Source organism: Oryx dammah, unplaced genomic scaffold (genome assembly GCF_014754425.2).
Source record: "Oryx dammah isolate SB20612 unplaced genomic scaffold, SCBI_Odam_1.1 HiC_scaffold_15, whole genome shotgun sequence".
In the NCBI taxonomy this organism is placed as follows: domain Eukaryota; kingdom Metazoa; phylum Chordata; class Mammalia; order Artiodactyla; family Bovidae; genus Oryx; species Oryx dammah.
In genome coordinates this window covers 16,698,167-16,722,705 of record NW_024070199.1, presented here as the reverse complement: position 1 = coordinate 16,722,705, position 24,539 = coordinate 16,698,167, and the positions used below count along the sequence as shown (strand labels likewise).

Genomic DNA, 24,539 nt, shown 5'->3' with positions numbered 1-24,539 from the left:
TTATTTTCACAGTCTATTTTTCAGACACCTTCATATCTGATTCTTAATTTTAAATGTCAATTAGAACTTCTTAGAATATTGTTCAGAAAGACATTTTTTTAAATTGCCTATTTTCTTTCTTTCTTTTGTTTTTAATTTCTTCCAGTTATCCAAAAGAACTAAAAATGAGCTAAAATAATGCTATTTCCCTGTATTTCCTCACTTTTTGTTCATTAAATATTTGAAGATGAGTACAGATAAACCACAAGAGTCAAATGGCTAGGACATAAACTTCAGCTGTGCCACAACATGACCTAATGCAAGTTATTGTGCCTGGCTGGGCCTCATTTCCTTCAAGTAGAAAATGGATTGATAATCTATGAAGTTATCCCCTCTGACCTCTTTGTTGCTGTTCAGTTGTTAAGTCATGTCTGACTTTGTGACCCCATGAACTGTAGCAGCCAGGCTTCCCTGTCCATCACCGTCTCCCAGAGTTTGCTCAAACTCATGTCCATTGAGTTGGTGATGCCATCCAACCATCTCATCCTCTGTTGGCCCCTGCTCCTCCTGCCTTCAATCTTTCCCAGCATCAGAGTCTTTTCCAATGAGTCTGCTCTTTGCATCAGGTGGCCAAAATATTAGACCTTTACCATCAGTCCTTCCAATAAATATTGGGGTTGATTTCCTTTGGGATTGACTGGTTTCATTTCCTTATTGTCCAAGGGATTCTCAAGAGTTTATAACCTCTTTATCAATCTATAAATAAAAAGCTACCACCACTCCAGTATTCTTTTTTTTTTTAAATACTCCAGTATTCTTGCCTGGAAAATCCAACGGACAGAGGGCTACAGTTCATGGAGTCACAAAGAATCAGATGCGACTGAGCTCAAACACACACTAACAGGAGAGTGTTCCAAAAACAAGAATAAACATGTCTTAATGTAGCATTTATCTTTGTTCCGCCCAAACATGACCACACTCTAGCACTGTCCAGTAGAATTTCCCGTGATAAATAGAAATGTTCTCTATCTGTGCAATGCAGGACAGAAGCCACTAGGTGCATGTGACTACTGAGCACTTGAAATGTGGCTAACGCCACTAAGGAAGGCAATTTTTTATTTAATTTTGAATCATTTCATATTAAATAGCCACAGGTAGCTAGTGGCTACTGCGCTGGATGATACAGTTCTAGATAATGGAAAAGTCATTTCAAGGCACAGCATTCCTAAGAACTGTTTGCCCTGGTATGTCTTTGTCATTGTAGCTGACTAGGCATGCTTGTAAAAGTGGCAAATTACAACAGTGAAAGGCACCACAGAGATCACGGAGTAGTATCACTTAGCTCCTACTCCTAAGACTCAACCATTTACATGAGTACTTTCTGCTACTCTTTCCACATTCCTCAGTCTATAGTCTGTTTCAATTATTTAGGAAGTCACGACTGAAATGATCCAAGTGCCACCTTCCTAACGTTACACATAAAACACTGCTAGTTTTAAATTAAGCCACTTTAAAAACAACCTCCATAAAAGTGTTATAAAACATACCTTGGCATCACAATTGCCAACAACTTCAATTTTTTCTGCCTTCAGTTCCACATTTTGCTTTTTGGATGGACTTTTTACCAACTGTCCTTGAACTTCCACAGAACTCCCAAAAGCCAGTTCTCTACAGTAATGAAAAACCAACATAAACAAGATCTTACAAGTAGCCCTCATATTAATACAAATCTTGCTATCAAAACACTGAAGTATTTAATGATAGAAGTTTACCCTTAATTGGGTTAAAAACTACATGTAGTTAAGAAAGAAGCAAAGGATAGGTAGGGGATATTGTCATATGAAAATGTTAGAGAAGAAAACAATCTTGATTCTATGCATTTGGACTTGAGCATCAATGCTATGAAAAGCAGATCTGCTTAGAAAGATCACTGAGGGGCAATATGAACACCTGGATGATGGAAATGAGGAACAGAGGAGATGAAAAAACAAACAAAAAAACCCCAAAGTAGTCTTAAAACAAAAACCTCACCTACTGTCAAAGCTTGAATCTGCTACAACCTGAAGGCTTTCCAAAGATGACCCATCATTTACGTGCAGGAACAGGACTTCCTTCTGGGAGCGGATTGAACGAATCCATCCCTGATGAGAAATATTTCTAAACTTGAGTTTAAAACACAAACATTTAATATTTTCATTACATATACACACAGAAGACTAAGTGAAAAACGAAAAAAATCCTCATAACCCTGCATGAACAAATCAATTGCTTTTATAATAGCTCATCCACATGCATATATAATTTTATATGGTCCTTATCATAGTGAAATATAGCTTTGGCATTCCACTGTTGTTTCATTAATAAAGCTCACCATTTTGAATAGCCTCAAATCCCATTATGTTCATGAGCCTAATTCACATAACCAATCCCCTAATATTCCAGGTTTTCTTCCTGCCCCTAACCCCTCCCCTACACAACAGGGCACATATCTTGGTTCCTTTCTCCTTTTGTATCAAATTCCCAGAGAGATTATGTACAGACTAAAAAGGTCTTCATGGGATTTTTTTTTCCCCCAAAGTATCACACAAAAAGAGTTCTCAAGAAACTTAGTATGAACACATACTAAGTAAAACACAAACTTTCAGTGACACTCTGAATTTAAGTGACAGGTATGTATGAGGGCTTCCCTGTGGCTTAGTGGTAAAGAATCCATCTGCCAATGGAGGAGATGTGGGTTCGATCTCTGGGTGGGGAAGATCTCCTGGAGAAGGAAATGGCAATCCACTCCAGTATTCTTGCCTGGAGAATCCCATGGACAGAGGAGCTTGGTGGGCTACCGTCCATGGGGTCACAAGAGTCAGACACAGCTTAGACACTAAACAACACAACAAGAATGTATGAGTACAAATGGAGATGTCTTCAAGTAGACCAGTAACAGTAAAAACAGCTGAGAGATGACAACTTACTTTCATTTAACTAGCATAGAAGTTGGGAATATTCTAGCAGTCTTTCAACAATTATGAAACAACTGAGAGTGTCTGATTAACCATTTAAACACTGGGAAACCATGCTTGGCTATTAAACTTGGGGAAAGTGGTATGCTCCTACTTAGAAACTGTGTACACCCTGGCTTTCTTTGTATCCTCAGCACACCCTGTACACACCGTTATTCAAGCCCTTCGATTACTTATTTGCATGTCCATCTTTTGGGGGTTTAGCAACCACGTTTGTAGTTGCCTTGAAGGCTATTGTCAGGGACACAGTAGAAAACCCACAAGTATTTTTCAGTGGAAGAATATTATCATGTACTGAACACCTACTACGTGACAGGCATTTTACTACCTTCTTCATATACTGTCTCAATCTACTCCTCACAACAGCTCTATGGATTTTTATTAGTCACATCTTACAAGTGAAGAATTGACGCTCAGAGAAGTTAAATAACTTGCATAAGGTCACACCGCCAGTAAGGGATAAAGACTGAATTTGAACTCAAGTCTACCAGGAAGCCCTTGATCTTTCTCCAGGGCTATACTGAAAAAAGGTAAGTTACTTCAGTCTCATGCACAAGGCCCTTCATAACTTGGAGCAAGGCCAATCAACAGTAATTTCCAAAGCACCACAGTCTTGCTTTTTACTTGTTAGTAAAGGTTAACATCTATGCAACACTTGTTTAATGTGCTTCTGTTCTACTTCACTCTGTGAAATAAGGACTACCATTATCTCCATTCTTATAAGAGGAAATTGAGGTTAAGAGCACATAGCAACATGCCCATCATTAACAAGCTACCAAGTGGAGAGATTTAAATGTAGGCAGCTTGACCACAACTCTGTGAAAACTGCTATACTCCATTTTGCTCTTTAAAAATATTTATCTACTTAATCCTCACAAGAACTTAATGAAGTGAATATTATATTCAGTTCAGTTGCTCAGTCATGTCTGATTCTTTGCAACCCCATGAACCGCAGCACGCCAGGCCCCCGTGTCCATCACCAACTCCTGGAGTCTACCCAAACCCATGTCCATTGTGTCAGTGGTGCCATCCAACTCTCGCATCCTCTGTCGTCCCCTTCTCCTTCTGCCCTCAGTCTTTCCCAGCATCAGGGTCTTTTCAAATGAGTCAGCTCTCCGCATCAGGTGGGCAAAATATTGGAGTTTCAGCCTCAACATCAGTCCCTCCAATGAACACCCAGGACTGATCTCCTTTAGGATGGACTGGTGGGATCTCCTTGCAGTCCAAGGGACTCTCAAGAGTCTTCTCCAACACCACAGTTTAAAAGCATCAATTCTTTGGCGCTAAGCTTTCTTCACAGTCCAACTCTCACATCCACACATGACTACTAGAAAAACCATAGCCTTGACTAGACAGACCTTTGTTGGCAAAGTAACATCTCTGCTTCTTAATATGTCGTCTAGGTTGGTCATAACTTTCCTTCCAAGGATTAACTGTCTTTTAATTTTATGGCTGCAATCACCATCCACAGTGATTTTGGAGCCCAGAAAAATAAAGTCAGCCACTGTTTCCTCATCTATTTGCCATGAAGTGATAGGACCGGATGCCATGATCTTCGTTTTCTGAATGTTGAGCTTTAAGCCAACTTTTTCACTCTCCTCTTTCACTTTCATCAGGAGGCTTTTTAGTTCCTCTTCACTTTCTGCCATAAGGGTGGTGTCATCTGCATATCTGAGGTTACTGACATTTCTCCCGGCAATCTTGATTCCAACTTGTGCTTCCTAAAGCCCAGCGTTTCTCATGACGTACTCTGCATATAAGTTAAATAAGCAGGGTGACGATATACATTATCATGTTAGGGATGAGGAAACCTATTCAGAGAAATTAGGATAACCTTGTTAAATACTCAAAGTTACCAAGTAGTGGAGCTGGAATTCAAATACAGTTCTTAGTTCAAAGGTCACATTTTTAATCAAATTCTTCTGAAATGCTCTTTCCACCCCATTCCCCCTTCCTCTACCTGGGAACACATCCTTCAGGATTCAGCAGAAATGTCACCTCATGCAAGAAGTCTTCTTTGACCGCCTCACACTCTTAAAAACTTCCCTCTGTCTTCCCAAAGTTTTCTATAGAAATATAGCTAATACTTATCATATTGTTATAATTTCTTGTCTTAGCCATCAGACCAGGGCTGTATACAATATAAAGTGAGCCACATATGTAATTTTACATGTTTTACTGGTTACGTGAAAAGTAAAAAGAAATGACTAAAATTAATTTCAACAGTATATTTCATTGAATCCAAAATATGTACCAACACGTAATCAATATTAAAAATACTGAGCTACTTTGCATTTTTTTTTTGCTCTTCAAAATTGGTGTGTATTTTACAACTACATTACCACTCAATTCAGATGCTTCTAAATTAAGACTGTTTTTGCCGTTATTAGTCACTAAGTTGTGCCGGACTCTTCGCAACCACAAGGACTGTAGCCAGTCAGGCTCCTCTGCCCATGGGATTTCCCTGGCAAGAATACTGGTGTGGGCTGCCATCTCCTTCTCAACAGGATCTTCCCCCATCCACAGATCCAATCCTCCTCTCCTGCCTTAACACTAAGCCACCTGGGAAGCCCCCAAATTAGACTGTACAGCACTAAAACTGAAGCCTGCTAAACTAGGGAGTAGGTTCTGTTCTTCCTCCTCTGTAGACTACCACAAAGAAGGTATCATTAATGTATGCTGAATTAACAGATGAATGCAAGAAAATGTTTTGATTTGTATCAAAGAAACCCATGAAAACCAAAGAAACACAAAGAGGGGGAAACTGGTCACACAACTAGAAATCACGGATATGTGAGGACAACACAAATAACTGTATGAGTGTTACAGCAACCTAATAAGTCAAACCATCTTGCTTGGTCTGCTCCTTTAAGTAGGAATCTTCTGTATGAAGCTCCTGCAAATATTACTAACAAGAGAAATGTTAGCAGCTAACATTTACTGAGACCACTGTCCTAACTATTTTATAACTAATCTTTAGGACTATGAACTAAGGACTATTATTATCTCCATTCTTATAAGAGGAAATTGAGGTTTAGAGAACAGAAGTGATATACCAATCACTAACAAGCGACTAAGTGGCAGAGATCTAAACCTAGGTAGTTTGACACCAGAGCTCTTTCAAACTGCTACACTCCACTTGTTTTCCTAATTTACTGCATGTGTGTGTGTGTGTGTGTGTGTCTGTCTGTCCCCATGGACTGCAGCCCTCCAGGCTCCTCTGTTCATGGAATTCTCCAAGCATGCACACTCCTTACCCTCCATTTGTTCTAATTCGGTGTGTGTGTGTGGAGGGGCAGGGCGATGGACTGCAGCCCACCAGGCTCCTCTGTCCAGGGGCTTCTCCTACACTGCATTTGTTCTCCTAACTCAGTGTGTGTGTGTGTGTGTGTGTGTGTCCTAATTCAGTGTGGGTGGGGGTCCCAATGGACTGCAGCCCACCAGGCTCCTCTGTCTATGGGTTTCTCCAGGCATGAACACTGGGGTGGGTTGCCACTGCCTTCTCCACCTAATTTACTAAACACAGTTATATGCGAAGCCCTGAGGTAGTTAAAAGTTGAATAAACGGTATGGTTTGGTTGACCAAACGTTTACTGCCAACCATGTGTGAATACCAAGACGGGTAACAGACAGTTCCTGCTCTCAAGGAGCTTTGTCACCGTGAACACGCGGCATGAGGGACAAATGAAAAGGGGCTCATTCATTTTCCTCTATGATTAACAACACCCTGCGTCATGAAAGCAAACTTCCAGCACTTTTCAGGCACTGAAACAGTTTTCCGAAAAGTAACGGTAACCAAGGAAAGGAGAAAAACGTGGACACACGCTCGCCTGTATTTTCTAACTTTCCCCGCCGGTCGTTCTGTCCACCGACAAGTTGAGAGGTGGGTGAGCAGAAGGACAAGCTTAGAGGCGGATGCGCCACATCCATCAACGAAGACAAACCCGCCCCCTGCCGACACACTAACCTGGACCTTAACGCGCTCCCCGTTCGCGCTCTGGACCCCCAGAGCGCCCCGCACGCTCACTCTGGCTGCAGGACTGTGCCTCGGGCAGGGAGCCGAGGAGCAGGAGCGCAGGGCTCGGAGCAGGCACCGCGCCCCGAACATCGCGCGGCCGCCCCAGGCCCTCCTCGGGACCAGCCCTGAGGCCAGCGCGAGCGGGCTCTGCCGGCGGGGACCCTCTCTCCTCCCCTCCTCCGGGCCGCAGCCCTACACTCCAGCGCTCCACAGCCCCCCGCGGGCTTCCTTCCCCTTCACGGGCCTCCGTTCGGTCTCCACAGGACCTCTGCTTCCCGAAAGAGCGGAACGGAGACCGCTCATTCAGCGGCGAACGGCGAATGGCCTGTGGGCGCCGGGAACACCTAACAGACTCCCTCAGCTTCTAAACCCACGCCCCGAGCGCGGGCTGAAACACGCGCCGCGGTCGCCCAAACGTCACCACGCCAACGTTTACGTCACCACGCTACGAGGAGGTTCCGAGGGAGCATGCGTACTTACGACTCCGTTTAAAGAGGCGCTGGGGCGGAGGACGGAGCGGGGTCAGGAGCTGGGGTGGGCGGAGCTAAGAGATTAGCAAGGAACTAGATAACCTACCGGAGAAGGCAATGGCAACCCACTCCAATGCTCTTGCCTGGAAAATCCCATGGGCGGAGGAGCCTGGTAGGCTGCAGTCCATGGGGTCGCGAAGAGTCAGAGGCGACTGAGCGACTTCACTTTCACTTTTCACTTTCATGCATTGGAGAAGGAAATGGAAACCTACTCCAGTGTTGTTGCCTGGAGAATCCCAGGGACGGGGGAGCCTGGTGGGCTGCCGTCTCTAGGGTCGCACAGAGTCGGACACGACTGAAGCGACTTAGCAGCAGCAGCAGCAGCAGCAGCTGGTAACCTACCTAGGCTGACGTCTGACAGTCTTCGTTTCTAAAGCTTCCAGGTGAGGAGCTTCCCTGGTGGTCTAGCGGTTAAGACTCCGTGCGCCCAAGCCAGGAGGCTCAGATGCATCCCTGCTCAGGAAATTAGATCCCGCATGCAGCAACTAACGATTCTGCACAGTCGCCAGCGGCAACTAAGACCCAGCACAGCTAAATCCATAAATTAAATAAGTTATTTAAAAAAAAAAGACGTCTTACTCAAACTAAGTGAAACACTTATTTCATTTTTAAAAAAAATAGAGCTTCCAGCTGATGCTTAGGAACACAAAGTGAAAGACAAGGAGTGACTGATGGAGAAAGAAAGTAAACCAGAAGACTTGAATTGTTGAGAGGATTAGCGTGACGATATCGTAGCTGAGCGCCGAAGAATTGATGCTTTTGAACTGTGGTGTTGGAGAAGACTCTTGAGAGTCCCTTGGATGGCAAGGAGATCCAACCAGTCCATTCGAAAGAAGATCAGCCCTGGGTGTTCTTTGGAAGGAATGATGCTAAAGTTGAAACTCCAGGACTTTGGCCACCTCATGCAAAGTGTTGACTCATTTGAAAAGACTCTGATGCTGGGAGCGATTGGGGGTAGGAGGAGAAGGGGACGACAGAAGATGTGATGGCTGGATGCTATCACCAACTCGATGGACGTGAGTTTGAGTGAACTCTGAGAGTTGGTGATGGACAGGGAGGCCTGGAGTGCTGCAATTCATGGGGTCTCAAAGAGTTGGACACGACTGAGCAACTGAACTGAACTGATAAGCCAGGTGAAAAGACAGTCTTCAGAATGGGAGAAAATAATAGCAAATGAAGCAACTGACAAAGAATTAATCTCAAAAATATGCAAGCAGCTCATGCAGCTCAATACCAGAAAAATAAATGACTGAATCAAAAAATGGGCCAAAGAACTAAACAGATATTTCTCCAAAGAAGACATACAGATGGCTAACAAACACATGAAAAGATGTTTGTTGACATTTTGATGATAGCCATTCTGACATGTGTAAGCTGATATCTCACTGTTGTTTTTATTTGCATTTCTCTAATAATTAGTGATGCTGAGCATCTTTTTATGTGCCTGTTAGCCATTTCTATGTCTTATTTCAAAAAGTCTATTCAGGTCTTCTGCCCATTTCTTACCGAATTTTTTTATATTGAGTAGTATGAGCTGTTGATATATTTTGGATATTAATCCCTTGTTGGTCATATTATTTGCAAATATTTTCTCCTAGTCCATAGCGTGTCTTTTCATTTTGTCGATGGTTTCCTCATTAAGCTTTTAATTATACCTCACTTATTTTTTTACTTTATTTCTTTTCCTTAGGAGACAGATCCAAAAAAAAAATATGGTTTTTGAATTATCCTGGTTTATGTCAGTGTTCCACCTGTGTTCTCTTCTAGGAGTTTTCCAGTTTCAGGTCTTATATTTAGGTCTTTAATCCATTTTTATTTTATTTTTATATGGTGTAAGGTATGTTCAAATCTCATTGTTTTACAGTAGGTGTACAGTTTTCCTAGCACCACTTATTTCCAATGAAAGAACAGATATTTTTCCAAAGAAGACATCCAAATGGCCGCCAGTGATACAATATCACTAATCATCAGGGAAATGCAAATCAAAACCACAGTGAGATATCATCTCATACCTGTTATTGTGGCTATTATCAAAGAATAAGAATTAACAAGTGCTGGTAAGAATGTGGAGAAAAGGAAACTCTTGTGTACTGTTGGTGGGAATGTAAATTGTTGTATCTACTATGTAGAACAGCATAAAGATTTCTCAAAAATTATAAATAGAACTACTATATGACTTAGCAATTCTACTTCTGGATATTTATCTGCAGGTAGCAAAGACATTAACTTAAAAAGATATCTGAATCCCCATGTTTACTGAAGCATTATTTATAACAGTCAAGACACAGGAGTAACCTAAGCGACCGTCAAGAGATGAATAAAGAAAGTGTGGCATACACACACAGAGACACATTTACACATACATAGGTAAACACATACAATGGAATATTCAGTCATAAGAAAGGAAACCCTGCCATTTGTGACAACACTTATCAACTTTGAAGGGATTATGTTAAGCGAAGTAAGTCATACAGGGGAAGACAAATACCATATGATCTCACTTATATGTAGAACCAAAATATAGATATAATTTTTGATTCCAAATATAAGTGTGTATATATATACACACACATATACAAATACATCACTGTCATATAATCATTAGTACAGAGGTTAAGGAAAAACATACCCTTGAGCAAGATGAGTTGTTCTGTTGCATGATCATTATTAGCTCTGGGCTTAAAGAAAGTTAGTCTTGAACACTGTTATCATAACAACTCAGAGTTTAACAAAAAAATGTCTTATGTGACTAAGACAAAGCAACACAGAAAGAAAACATTTGTCCCTTTCTCCTTATCAGCTGACCTAAGAATTAACTCTCTCATTTCCCCCTTTTTCTTTTAGGAGAATATGGCTGCTGAGGGAAAGGGGGCTTTGCTCTCATTCTCTAGCTACTTCCTGCTGGCTTGGGGCACAGACTCTAAATTGTTGAGGTAGCACATTCTCCTTACCCTCATACTGAGGGTCTCTGATCCAGGGGCCCCAGGTAATAGAGAGATCTCTTCAAGAAAATTAGAGATACCAAGGGAACATTTCATTCAAAGATGGGCTTGATAAAGGACAGAAATGGTCTGGACCTAACAGAAGCAGAAGATATTAAGAAGAGCTGGCAAGAATACACGGAAGAACTGTACGAAAAAGATCTTCACGACCCAGATGATTATAATGATGTGATCACTAATCTAGAGCCAGACATCTTGGAATGTGAAGTCAAGTGGGCCTTAGAAAGCATCACTACAAACAAAGCTAGTGGAGGTGATGGAATTCCAGTTGAGCTGTTTCAAATCCTGAAAGATGAAGCTGTGAAAGCGCTGCACTCAATATGCCAGCAAATTTGGAAAACTCAGCAGTGGCCACAGGACTGGAAAAGGTCAGTTTTCATTCCAATCCCAAAGAAAGGCAATGCCAAAGAATGCTCAAACTACTGCACAATTGCACTCATCTCACATGCTAGTAAAGTAATGCTCAACATTCTCCAAGCCAGACTTCAGCAATACGTGAACGTGAACTTCCAGATGTTCAAGCTGGTTTTAGAAAAGGCAAAGGACGCAGAGATCAAATTGCCAACATCCGCTGGATCATGGAAAAAGAAAGAGAGTTCCAGAAAAACATCTATTTCTGCTTTATTGACTATGCCAAAGCCTTTGACTGTGTAGATCACAATAAACTGTGTAAAATTCTGAAAGAGATGGGAATACCAGACCACCTAACCTGCCTCTTGAGAAATCTGTATGCAGATCAGGAAGCAACAGTTAGAACTGGACACGGAACAACAGACTGGTTCCAAATAGGAAAAGGAGTACATCAAAGCTGTATATTGTCACCCTGCTTATTTAACTTATATGCAGAGTCCATCATAAGAAATGCTGGACTGGAAGAAACACAAGCTGGAATCAAGATTGCCAGGAGAAATATCAATCACCTCAGATATGCAGATGATACCACCCTTATGGCAGAAAGTGAAGAGGAACTCAAAAGCCTCTTGATGAAGGTGAAAGAGGAGAGTGAAAAAGTTGGCTTAAAGCTTAACATTCAGAAAACGAAGATCATGGCATCTGGTCCCATCACTTCATGGGAAGTAGATGGGGAAACAGTGGAAACAGTGTCAGACTTTATTTTCTGGGGCTCCAAAATCACTGCAGATGGTGACTATAGCCATGAAATTAAAAGATCCTTACTCCTTGGAAGAAAAGTTATGACCAACCTAGATATTATATTCAAAAGCAGAGACATTACTTTGCTGACTAAGGTCCATCTAGTCAAGGCTATGGTTTTTCCAGTGGTCATGTGTGGATGTGAGAGTTGGAGTCTGAAGAAGGCTGAGCGCCAAAGAATTGATGGTTTTGAACTGTGGTGTTGGAGAAGACTCTTGAGAGTCCCTTGGACTGCAAGGAGTTCCAACCAGTCCATTCTGAAGGAGATCAACCCTGGGATTTCTTTGGAGGGAATGATGCTAAAGCTGAAGCTCCAGTACTTTGGCCACCTCATGTGAAGAGTTGACTCATTGGAAAAGACTTTGATGCTGGGAGGGATTGGGGGCAGGAGGAGAAGGGGACGACCGAGGATGAGATGGCTGGATGGCAACATGGACTCGATGGACATGAGTCTGAGTGAACTCCAGGAGATGGTGATGGACAGGGAGGCCTGGCGTGCTGCGATTCATGGGGTTGCAAAGAGTCGGACACGACTGAGCGACTGAACTGAAGTGAACAGAACTTGTAGGGGCATGAACAATCATTTGTAATCTAAAAAACTTTTAGACAGAAACAAATCCCATTATACAATTCCAGATATAAGGCAAAATAGTCACTAAACCAAGTTGAGATAATCAAAATTAAAAGTCACATTATGTCCATAGTTAAGGTACAATGTGTTATACCAGTCCATCTTAGAGTTGTTAGATGTTATCAGATCATGAAGAGGCATCACATATGATTGTTGTTGATGAAGGTATTCACAGAGTTGAATAAAGCCCTTTCCTTGAAGTGGAGAAACCCACCATGCAGCCATCCACTGATGAAGAGGGGAGCAGACAGTCCCACCACAGTAGTGGATCGAGAGGAAAGTGGGCCAGGGGCTTCAGTGAGCACAGAGAAAATTGCCCCAGGGTGTCTAAAAGGAAATGGATGGACTGGTCTTCCACAGTTATTAATACCTGGGGTTCCTCAGGTGTAATTAGGACCAGAGCTTGTCCTAATTGGCACCTTCGGTCCCAATTGTTTTGAGAGTCCGACCCCTGGGGCCTAGGCCTCGGAGGGCAGTCTCTTCTCCAGTGTGGTCCTTTGCAGGACACGGAGCCGGGAGTGGCTTAGGTGCCTGAGGGCAAACCCGCTGGAGATGCCCCTTGTTTCCACAGTAGTAAGAAGTCCATCCCTTTTCGCCTGAGTCCCTGTGGGCATTTTTCCCTCAGGCTGTTTCTTGGCAGTTGTAACAGCCATTGTTGAGGCTTCAGTGTTCAGCCTAATTCTTCTCTGTCTCCTAGTTTCCTCCTCGTATTCTCTGCCACAGTAAACTGTCTGATCCAGTTGCAATAGTTTTCTAAAGACTGATTTGGCCCAAATGCCTGTTTTTGTAACTTATGGCGAATATCTGGAGCTGACTGAATGAGGAATTTATCTTTTAAGATCATTCCTCCCTCTGTACTTTTGGGATCAATATCAGTAAACCTGCAGAGAACCTCCTGGAGTCTATCTAGGAATTTACCAAGAGCTTTCTTCTTTTCTTGTTCTATGTCAGCCAACTTAGCATAGTTTAAAGTCTTAGTGGACTCACTTGAGTCCTTCAAGAATACATCTGGCAAAGTGCCTCTGTCATGGGAACTGCCCGGCTCCCATAAGGAGGGCTATTTCATGTTCCCTCTTTCCCCTTGTCTCACGTTTAAGCTAATCCAAAAGTAGTAGCTTCCCCCAAAACCTGAGTTTTCAAGTCAAGAGTCAGTGTCTGTCCCAAGACATACATTACACCTCTCCAAGTAACATCATAAAGTAAAGTTAGTCCCATAAAAGCTTCTATGTACTTTTTGGATCCTCTAAATAGTCTCGAATGCAATTGGGAACATTTGAACTTCTACCGAGACTGAGGCAACCCCTCCTGGAAGGGTGCCCTCTCAGCCTGTTCAGTTAGGAGCCCTGGATACAGGGGCAAAGTAAGAGGACAGGAGGGAGCTGAAGTTTTCACACCCAAATTACACCCTTAGGAAACAAGTCTGGCATGTCTCACAGAAAGATAAAGAGCAACAATTATGGCACTTCTACCCATTTCTCTTGTTTTCTACAGATCTGACTTAAAGGGGGTGGTTCTTAGAACTGCTAGCTCCCATCTGTGAGAGAGATAATAGTGGCATCCACAGCCATGATTTTTTCCACTGGAGGCGTCCTTCCCTGCTCTAGATGGGGGTGGAGACAGACTGTTTACTGAAGCTTTCCTTCCCTGGTCAGACTTAGTCCGTCCCTGTGGCTTACTCCCTTCAGCCCTTCTTATACTATCAAGGTGGGGAGGAGACGCACCAGGGGTAGACCTGACAGCAGCCCAAATAGAGTTCTAGTTCCTACTACCAAGATCTTTGATTTACCTTTTTTCTCTGACTCCACCTGGGATGTAACAGTCATTTCCCAGAATGTTTCCCAAACTAGGACTGCTATGGGAAGCATCTGTCCTCCTGTGCTGTGTGTATGTCTGAGTACAGCCATGACCGCAGTAGAAGTGGTGAGTCATAAAGAACCACCACCAAGATGCCCCTTCTGAGTGCAGCAAAAGAGGTGGTGAAGGGTCGGCCAGTGAGGAAAGAGTGATTTTTGTCCTTGAGCTACTATGGCCAGTCCTTCCAGTTCATTTCCACAGATCCCGCAAAAGGAGTATCTGGGGACTTGAGATAGAAGCCACTGGAGAGCTTTATCTAGTCCGCTAAGAGCTAACACTACATCAGAGGAGGAAGCCCACTGTACTTCCAGCTTGGGATTCCTGACCTGTGCTCTTAGAAACCTCATGCTTATTAGCAGTGCTTCTATCCACATAGTTTAGAGGGACAGCTATGACAAGGACCCTAGCCCCGAATGGGAGCAGCCGAGAGAGAGACGCTGCTGGAGCGAGAGTTCCACCAATTCCCGAACGTGCTCTTAGCAAGTCTGGGTATCTCATGACTGCCAAACTTGGGGTCTAAGTACAAGTACACTGTAATGGCATGGATCACAAGTCCCTTCAAAGTCTATGATCTGACAGATTATGTCAGCAGTTCTAATTCCCTAGGCAGTTACAAAATGGTCAGAGACCAGGAAAAGGTGACTGAGAAAGGAAGGTTCGGTCTACACGCTTTGCTCATTTCCGGTTGCTCCCCTCACAGGGATGCTCGGTGTCTCTTCACACTGGCAGGTCGGTACAAACCCCTGACAAGGCTCCCCTCTTGGGGCTGCCTTCAGCCATTACCAGGCACCTTGAACTTATAGAGCAGGGCTCAACACTTGCTTTGTACTTGTTTCTGTATGTCTCTTTCATAATATATTCACACAGATGGGCACACCATACAGTTGGTAAAGTAAAAGGAGAAACGTGTATACTAAAAGAACAGACGAGTTAGAGCTCTGAGTGACCTTACTTCATTTAGAAGATTCCAGATGAGGCCCCAAGACGACAGCTTATGGTGAACCATGTCGGATTCCTGACCTCCAAAGGGAAGATTTAGCTTTGGGACCAGAGACCAAGCTTCAGACACTCAGAACTTCGTGTGGCAGAAGTCTGTATTACAAAGAAAAGGAACAGAGAAAGATTCTGACATAGACACCAGGAGGAGGCAGAGGTCTAATAGTCATAGTATGAGTTCAGTTCAGTCGCTCAATCGTGTCCGACTCTTTGCTACCCCATGAACCGCAGCAGGCCAGGCCTCACTGTCTATCACCAACTTCCGGAGTTTACCCAAACTCATGTCCATCGAGTCGGTGATGCCATCCAGCCATCTCATCCTCTGTTGTCCCCTTCTCCTCCTGCCCCCATCCCTCCCAGCATCAGAATCAACCATAGGCATGAGGTGGCCAAAGTATTGGAGTTTCAGCCTCAGAATTAGTCCTTCCAAAGAACACCCAGGACTGATCTCCCTTAGGATGGACTGTTTGGATCTCCTTGCAGTCCAAGGGACCTTCAAGAGTCTTCTCCAACACCACAGTTCAAAAGCATCAATTCTTCAGCACTCATCTTTCCTCACAGTCCAACTCTCACATCCATACATGACCACAGGAAAAACCATAGCCTTGACTAGACCGACCTTTGTTGGCAAAGTAATGTCTCTGCTTTTGAATATGCTATCTAGGTTGGTCATAACTTTCCTTCCAAGGAGTGTCTTTTAATTTCATGGCTGCAAGCATCATCTGCAGTAATTTTGGAGCCCCCCAAAATAAAGTCTGACACTGTTTCCACTGTTTCCCCGTCTATTTGTAATGAAGTGATGGGGCCAGATGCCACAATCTTCGTTTTCTGAATGTTGAGCTTTAAGCCAACTATTTCACTCTCCTCTTTCACTTTCATCAAGAGGCTCTTTAGTTCTTCTTCATTTTCTGCCATAAGGGTGGTGTCATCCGCATTTCTGAAGTTATTGATATTTCTCCTGGCAATCTTGATTCCAGCTTGTGCTTCTTCCAGTCCAGCGTGTCTCATGATGTACTCTGCACAGAAGTTAAATAAGCACGGTGACAATATACAGCCTTGATGGACTCCTTTTCCTATTTGGAACCAGTCTGTTGTTCCATGTCCAGTTCTAACTGTTGCTTCCTGACCTGCATACAGATTTCTCAAGAGGAAGGTCAGGTGGTCTGATAATCCCATCTCTCTCAGAATTTTACAGTTTATTGTGATCTACACAGTCAAAGGCTTTGGCATAGTCAATAAAGCAGAAATAGATGTTTTTCTGGAACTCTCTTGCTTTTTCCACGATCCAGCGGATGTTGGCAATTTGATCTCTGGTTCCTCTGCCTTTTCTAAATCCAGCTTGAACATCTGGAAGTTCATGGTTCACATATTGCTGAAGCCTGGCTTGGAGAATGTTGAGCATTACTTTACTAGCATGTGAGATGAGTGCAATTGTGCAGTAGTTTGTGCATTATTTGGCATAACCTTTCTTTGGGATTGGAATGAAAACTGACCTTTTCCAGTCCTGTGGCCACTGCTGAGTTTTCCAAATTTGCTGGCATATTGAGGGCAGCACTTTCACAGCATCTCCTTTCAAGATTTGAAATAGCTCAACTGGAATTCCATCACCTCCACTAGCTTTGTTCATAGTGATGTTTTCTAAGGCCCACTTGACTTCACATTCCAGGATGTCTGGCTCTAGATGAATGATCACACCATTGTAATATCTGGGTCATGAATTTCTTTTCTGTACAGTTCTTCTATGTATTCTTGCCACCTCTTCTTAATATCTTCTGCTTCTGTTAGGTCCATACCATTTCTGTCCTCTATTGAGCCCGTCTTTGCATGAAATGTTCCCTTGGTATCTCTAATTTTCTTCAAGAGATCTCTAGTCTTTCCCACTCTGTTCTTTTCCTCTATTTCTTTGCATTGATCACTGAGGAAGGCTTTCTTATCTCTTCTTGCTATTCTTTGGACCTCTGCATTCAGATGCTTATATCTTTCCTTTTCTCCTTTGCTTTTCGCCTCTCTCCTTTTCACAGCTATTTGTAAGGCCTCCCCAGACAGCCATTTTGCTTTTTCACGTTTCTTTTCCATGGCAATGATCTTGATCCCTGCCTCCTGTACAATATCACGAACCTCATTCCATAGTTCATCAGGCATTCTATCAGATCTAGACCCTTAAATCTATGTCTCACTTCCACTGTATAATCATAAGGGATTTGATTTAGGTCATACCTGAATGGTCTAGCGGTTTTCCCTACTTTCTTCAATTTCAGTCTGAATTTGGTAATAAGGAGTTCATGATCTGAGCCACAGTCAGCTCCTGGTCTTGTTTTTGTTGACTGGATAGAGCTTCTCCATCTTTGGCTGCAAAGAATATAATCAATCTGATTTCGGTGTTGACCATCTGGTGATGTCCATGTGTAGAGTCTTCTCTTGTGTTGTTGGAAGAGGGTGTTTGCTATGACCAGTGCATTTTCTTGGCAAAACTCTTTTAGTCTTTGCCCTGCTTCATTCCGCATTCCAAGGCCAAATATGCCTGTTACTCCAGGTGTTTCTTGACTTCCTACTTTTGCATTCCAGTCCCCTAGAATGAAAAGGACATCTTTTTTGGGTGTTAGTTCTACAAGGTCTTGTAGGTCCTCATAGAACCGTTTGACTTCAGCTTCTTCAGCATTACTGGTCAGGGCATAGACTTGGATTAATGTGATATTGAATGGTTTGCCTTGGAAACGAACAGAGATCATTCTGTTGTTTTTGAGATTGCATCCAAGTACTGCATTTCAGACTCTTTTGTTGACCATGATGGCTACTCCATTTCTTCTGAGGGATTCCTGCCCGCAGTAGTAGATATAATGGTCATCTGAGTTAAATTCACCCATCCCAGTCCATTTTAGTTCGCTGATTCCTAGAATGTCGACGTCCACTCTTGCCATCTCTTGTTTGACCACTTCCAATTTGCCTTGATTCATGGACCTGACATTCCAGGTTCCTATGCAATATTGCTCTTTACAGCATCGGACCTTGCTTCTATCACCAGTCACATCCACAGTGGGGTACTGTTTTTGCTTTGGCTCCATCCCTTCATTCTTTCTGGAGTTATTTCTCCACTGATCTCCAGTAGCGTGTTGGGCACCTACTGACCTGGGGAGTTCCTCTTTCGGTATCCTATCATTTTGCCTTTTCATACTGTTCATGGGGTTCTCAAGGCAAGAATACTGAAGTGGTTTTCCATTCCCTTCTCCAGTGGACCACATTCTGTCAGACCTCTCCACCGTGACCCGCCCGGTTTCCCCGTGGGCATGGCTTAGTTTCATTGAGTTAGACAAGGCTGTGGTCCTAGTGTCATTAGATTGACTAGTTTTCTGTGAGTATGGTTTCAGAAAAAGCGATTGCAGAAGTCCTGATCAGGCATCATGTCTGGCAGGCTTAAAGAACAACAGAGATCTGTATACAGCTGGAGTGAAGTGGGCAGGAAGAGAGGGAGGGGGTCAGAGAGGAGCCCCAGGACACAGGGACTTGTATGTCAGAGGACAGACTTTGTCTTTTACTTTGAGAGAGATGAGAGCCACCTGAAGGTTTTCAGCAGGCAGAGAAACATCATTTCACTTATATTTTAATAAAAATACACTGCTACTGTATTGAGCACAGATCAAGGTGGGAGGGGGCAAGAAAAGAGGCAGAGAGCAGTTAGGAGGTTATGGCTATAACCTAGAAGAGGAATGACCCTGGTTTCCACAGGGTTGTAAGAAAGAAGCTTTGAGTGCTCTGGGGACTTCCCTGCTGGTTCAGTGGTTTAAGAACCCACCTTGCAATCCAGGGAAAACAGGTTTGATCTCTGGTTATGCAACTAGGATCCTACGTGCTATGGGGGCAACGAAGCACCCGCAGCTCAACTAGAGAGCCCACCCAGAGTAAAAAGTACAGGGAAGGTCACACACTGCAATGAGTGGTCCTGCATGCCACAACCAAGAACTGAATGAATACATACTTATTTTTTTTTTTAAGTGCTCTGATTCTGGATGTATCTTGAAGTAGAGCCAACAAGATTTTCTAAAGTACGTGCACAGAAGTTACGGTGTTGAGAAAGGGGTCAAGGATGACACCAAGATTTTGAACTGAGCAAAGGAATCATGAAGTTGTTATTTACCAAGATGAAGACAACTGTGAGAGAAGTAGGCTTTTATGGGGGGCGGAGGCTGGCAACATTAGGAGCTTGCTTTTACATATGTTAAGTCTGAGACAGCTTTATTTACCCAAGTGGAGAACTTTAATAGGCAGTTGGGTATATAGGACTAAAATTCAGGAGATAACTTTAGGAGTAACTGGCATATGACACCACCCTTATGGCAGAAAGTGAAGAGGAACTCAAAAGCCTCTTGAAAGTGAAAGAGGAGAGTGAAAAAGTTGGCTTAAAGCTTAACATTCAGAAAACGAAGATCATGGCATCTGGTCCCATCACTTCATGGGAAGTAGATGGGGAAACAGTGGAAACAGTGTCAGACTTTATTTTTTGGGGCTCCAAAATCACTGCAGATGGTGACTGCAGCCATGAAATTAAAAGACACTTACTCCTTGGAAGAAAAGTTATGACCAACCTAAATAGCATATTCAAAAGCATAGACATTACTTTGCTGACTAAGATCTGTCTAGTCAAGGCTATGGTTTTTCCAGTGGTCATGTATGGATGTGAGAGTTGGACTGTGAAGAAGGCTGAGCGCCAAAGAATTGATGGTTTTGAACTGTGGTGTTGGAGAAGTCTCTTGAGAGTTCCTTCAACTGCAAGGAGATCCAACCAGTCCATTCTGAAGGAGATCAGCCCTGGGATTTCTTTGGAAGGAATGATACTAAAGCTGAAGCTCCAGTATTTTGGCCACCTCATGAGAAGAGTTGACTCATTGGAAAAGACTCTGATGCTGGAGGGATTGGGGGCAGGAGGAGAAGGGGACGACAGAGGATGAGATGGCTGGATGGCATCACTGACTCGATGGACGTGAATCTGAGTGAACTCTGGGAGTTGGTGATGGACAGGGAGGCCTGGCGTGCTGCAATTCATGGGGTCGCAAAGAGTCAGACACGACTGAGTGACTGAACTGAACTGAACTGGCATATAGATAGTATTTAAAATCACAAAACTGATGACATCTCAAAGAAAGTCAGTATAGCTAAAAATGAAAGAGGATTCAAGGACTCAGAACTAGGGCAGCCAATATTAAGAGGTTAGGGAGATGAGAACAACCCAGCAAAGGAGACCAAGGAGAAGAGCACCAAGGAGGAGAAAGGAGAATGAGCGTTCTTGGAAGTCAAGTGAAAAAAGTATTTTCAGGGGGAATGAAGGATTAGGCATGGGTCAAGTCAGAACTGATAGATGACCCCTGGATTTAGAAACATGGAATTTGGTGACACTGACTGGCTATTTTAGCGGAGTGGAGGTGGCAAAAGCCTGACTGGAGCCACCAATGAAACTATGGCCGCTTGAAGAAATGATCAATTCCAAGTCTCAGGCAGAAAATGCACAAAAGGAGACAGCTTGTTGTGACAAAAAATGAGGAAGCTATTACACGCTAATGAGGTCTTATTAAAAGAATGTGAAAAGCAAATTTAAGGGGCTCCCAAAGGTGGAACTCTGTGCATCAAAAATAATACCTGCAGTTTTTGGAAACATATCAAATATGTAAACCTCGAAACATCATAAATATAGTACATTAAAAACAAGTGAAAAAAAAAGCCCTATTGGCCACCTCTGGAGATTTCAGAACACCAGTTTATTTTTCTGAAAATTGGTAAATAATAAGAAAAGAACAAGCATTTGTCCTGCCTTTCCTGAACTGTGTTCAGGGTAATCAAATAGTTATGAGAAATTTATTCTGTATTGAAGATCCCCAACTAAAAAATGCAAAGGGGAATGAAATTAGATAACTAGCATTTTATAATCATTAATGAAATATCTTGGCAACAATCACCATTGGATGCTAAAGCAATTAGGGGAAATACTTATAGGGAACTTTATAAGAAATGGATCAGACTGACACCTCCGAAATGACTGATTAATCTAAACATCATTTAAAGTGTGACAATGAGACATTATATGCGTCAGTAGGAAATAATTAGCATACTTAGAATACTATGTGGAACATCCTTGCAAATATAAACAAACACATAAAACAAATTTGATGGGAATCTCTAAATCAGGGTGAGCAAACTTTTCCTGTAAAAAGCAAGATAGTAAATATTCTAGGATTTGTGGGCCACATACAGTTTTTACCACTTATCCTTCTTTGTTTTTCTTGTTTATGTGTTACAACCCCTTAAAATATAAATGATCATTCTTAGGTTTCAGGAATTACAAAAACAGGTCTAGATTTAGCCTGCTGGCCATAGGTTGCCAACCCTTGTTCTAGATCAAATACCAGTTTATATGGGAGTTAGAGGAACAAATGAAAAACTATGATAAAGAAGAAGCAAACCTAGTCCATAATTGAGGAAATTCTATAGGACAAAAGAACAAGTTCCTTCAACAATAAAAAAAAAAACAGTAAACATGATGAAGGGAAATTATAGATTAAAGAAAAATTGAGACATATCACCCAAATGCACTGTGTGGGTCAGTATTTGGATCCTGATTTAAACAAATCAGTTGGGAAAAGATTATATATTTATATATATGGCAAGAGAGAGACAGAAACAGAGGCAGAAATTTCAACAGCCACAGGGTATTGTTTTTTGAACTTTTTTGTGTAAGATCAGTATTATTTATTCCTTAAATGTTTGACAGAATTCACTAGTGCAGCAAAGAAGGCCTAAAGCTCACCTCATGAGTAGGTTTTAAATTATAATTTTTAAGGCTTCCCTGGTGGCTCAGTGGTAAAGAATCTGCCTGTCAATGCAGGAAACACAGGTTCAATTCCTGGTCCAAGAAGATCCCAGCTGCGGCAGAGCAATTAAGCCCGTGCTCCAGAGCCTGGGGGTCCCAATGACTGAGGCTGCGTGCCGCAACCACGAAACCTGTGCTCCGCAACAAGAGAAGTCACCGCAAATAGAAGACCACGCAACACAACAGCAGCCCTTGCCCGCCATAACTAGACCAAGTCCTCACAGCAACCAAGATCCAGTGCAGCCTAAAAAAATAATAAATTAACTAAGGAAAAAACCTCCAATGCAATATTATTTAAAAAAAAAAAAAGACATTTCCTAGCTTCCCTTGAAGGTAGGCATTGTTATGTCACTAACCAGTGAACCAGTGAAGCTGCTCAGTTGGGTCCACCTCTTTGCAATCCCATGGACTGTAGCCTACCAGGCTCCTCCATCCATGGAATTTTCCAGGCAAGAGTACTGGAGTGGGTTGCCATTTCCTCCTCCAGGGGATCTTCCTAACCCAGGAAGCAAACCCAGGTCTCCTGCATTGCAGGCAGAGGCTTTACTATCTGAGCCACCAGGGAAGCCCCTGGTTATGTGACTAGGTAACTAAATTCTGGATAACAGATTATAAGAGAAGAGGTTTGTACAACCTCCGGGTATAATCAGAAAGGAAGGGGTTAGGGGTTCATCACCTGAGTATTAGGACGGAGGAAAATAAGGATGATTGAGAGAGGAGAAATTGTGAAAGAAATTACTTGGGAAAGTGGAAGGGCGAATGCATAGAGAACTATGTTATGATCGTTACAGAGCTTTAGGGAGTTCTCTTGTGGGTTAGTGATTATGGGATCTGATCTTATACATGGAAATACCAACGCTTAGAGAGACTGAGATGGACTCCCCAAATCTCACATTGGGTGGTGGTGATTCTAAAACTTTCAGGCACATCTCCCTGTATTTCGGCACAGACAGTGGAAGATGGTGCCTATCTGTGAAGCATACCATGTGTCCATACATCAGTAAGCAAGAATACATAACCCCTGAGTGAGCACTCACACAGTAAAGTTGCAGTTGCTATTGCAGGCCAGGTTGATTCCATGATGCAATCAGCAACCATCTCAGGGCACCTTCTATGTGCTTGGTGAAGCGCTTGGAACTAGAGCCACAAAAGGGAAAGGCAGGCAACTATACTCTTGTGCAGGTTTCTTTTGTGCCTGTCACATGCAAGAGTACAAGCATGCATTCAAGTTATTATTATCATTATTTTTGTATTTCTTAATTACTGAACTGCTTCTCTGGTGGCTTAGTGGTAAAGAATCTGCCTGCCAAGTAGGAGATGTGGGTTCCACCCCTGAGTCGTGAAGATCCCCTGGAGAAGGAAATGGCAACCCACTTTAGTATTCTTGCCTGGAGATCTCAGACAGAGGAGCCTGGCGGGCTACAGCCCATGGGGTCGCAAAGAGTTGCACACGACTGAGCGACTGAGCTGGGCACTGTCATAGGTTTGAGGGATATAATACTGAACTCTTTGGGAAGCTGATTTTGCTGGATACTGTCCCCCAGCCCTGTTTTGATTCACTAAATAGTTCTTTCTCTACTGGGACTGTGAGTCCTGTGCAAAGTGGGGAAAAGAAAGAAGAAAGTCATTTTTCCCCCCAGTGCTGTACTCTGATAGCTGAATAGCTCTTGTCCTGGTTCCCGTCCAGGTTATAAGCCTGCTTCTCCAGCCTTCCTGTTGTTTTGCAAAGTTCCAAGATTATTTCAATAAATCTATTTTTTCTTTAAAGATCTTTTAAAATTTGAAATTATTTTAAATTAATTTAGAGTAATAAGAACAGTTCAAATAACTCCATACCCTTTACCTGGGTTCTTTAATTACTAATATTTTACCGTATTTACTTTGCTGCACTCTGCATTTTATAATTTTTCCTGAGCCATTTCAGAGTTGCAGACTTCATGCTCCTTTATCCCCAAATCCTACCTTACTTATTTCCTCAGGACAAGCTGCTTTTCTTATATTACAAGAGAATGATCAAATTCAGAAAATATAGGATTAACATACACTGTTTTATAATATACAATCCATTTTTTCCTATACTACTTGTACCAATAATATCAATTTCTATCATTTATATCAATTTCCCTTTCTGACCCAGGATCCAATTCCTGATTATACACTGTATGTAGTTGTTATGCACTTTCCCCCCAAAATTGGCAGGTTATATCTGTTGCTTATAAGCAAAGAATCTTAATAATACAGCTTCTTTCTGTTTACAACCAAAGAACCTTTATAATATAGTAGATTATATCACAGTGCTAATGAACTCTTCCAGGTAGGTATTAAAATACCTAAAAACAGGGGTTTTACAGAAATAGACCCACAGACATAGAAAACAAACCTATGGTTATGAAAGGGGGAAGAGGGAATGAGAGATAAATTAGGAGTTTGGGATTAACATATACACACAACTATATACAGAGCAGATGACCAGCAAGGATCTACTGTATAGCATAGGGAATTATGTT

At 42.5% G+C, this 24,539-nt stretch overlaps 1 protein-coding gene across 4 annotated transcripts in view; it reads right to left on the bottom strand.

Moving 5' to 3' along the window:
* NARS2 (asparaginyl-tRNA synthetase 2, mitochondrial) overlaps positions 1-7,438 on the bottom strand; it is a 126,560-nt gene extending 119,122 nt beyond the window's left edge. For 2 of the 4 annotated variants that reach the window (XM_040255610.1, XM_040255612.1), the window contains exons 1-3: positions 6,961-7,438; positions 2,011-2,120; positions 1,527-1,647 (exon numbers count right to left, since the gene is read on the bottom strand). In XM_040255610.1, coding sequence (XP_040111544.1) covers positions 1,527-1,647; positions 2,011-2,120; positions 6,961-7,101 — 372 coding nt within the window. In that variant the 5' untranslated portion in view covers positions 7,102-7,438. Of the gene's footprint in view, positions 1-1,526; positions 1,648-2,010; positions 2,121-6,960 lie in introns of those variants that run through there. The other 2 variants (XM_040255611.1, XM_040255613.1) reach the window with 2 other exon arrangements.
* Positions 7,439-24,539: the final 17,101 nt, after the last annotated feature.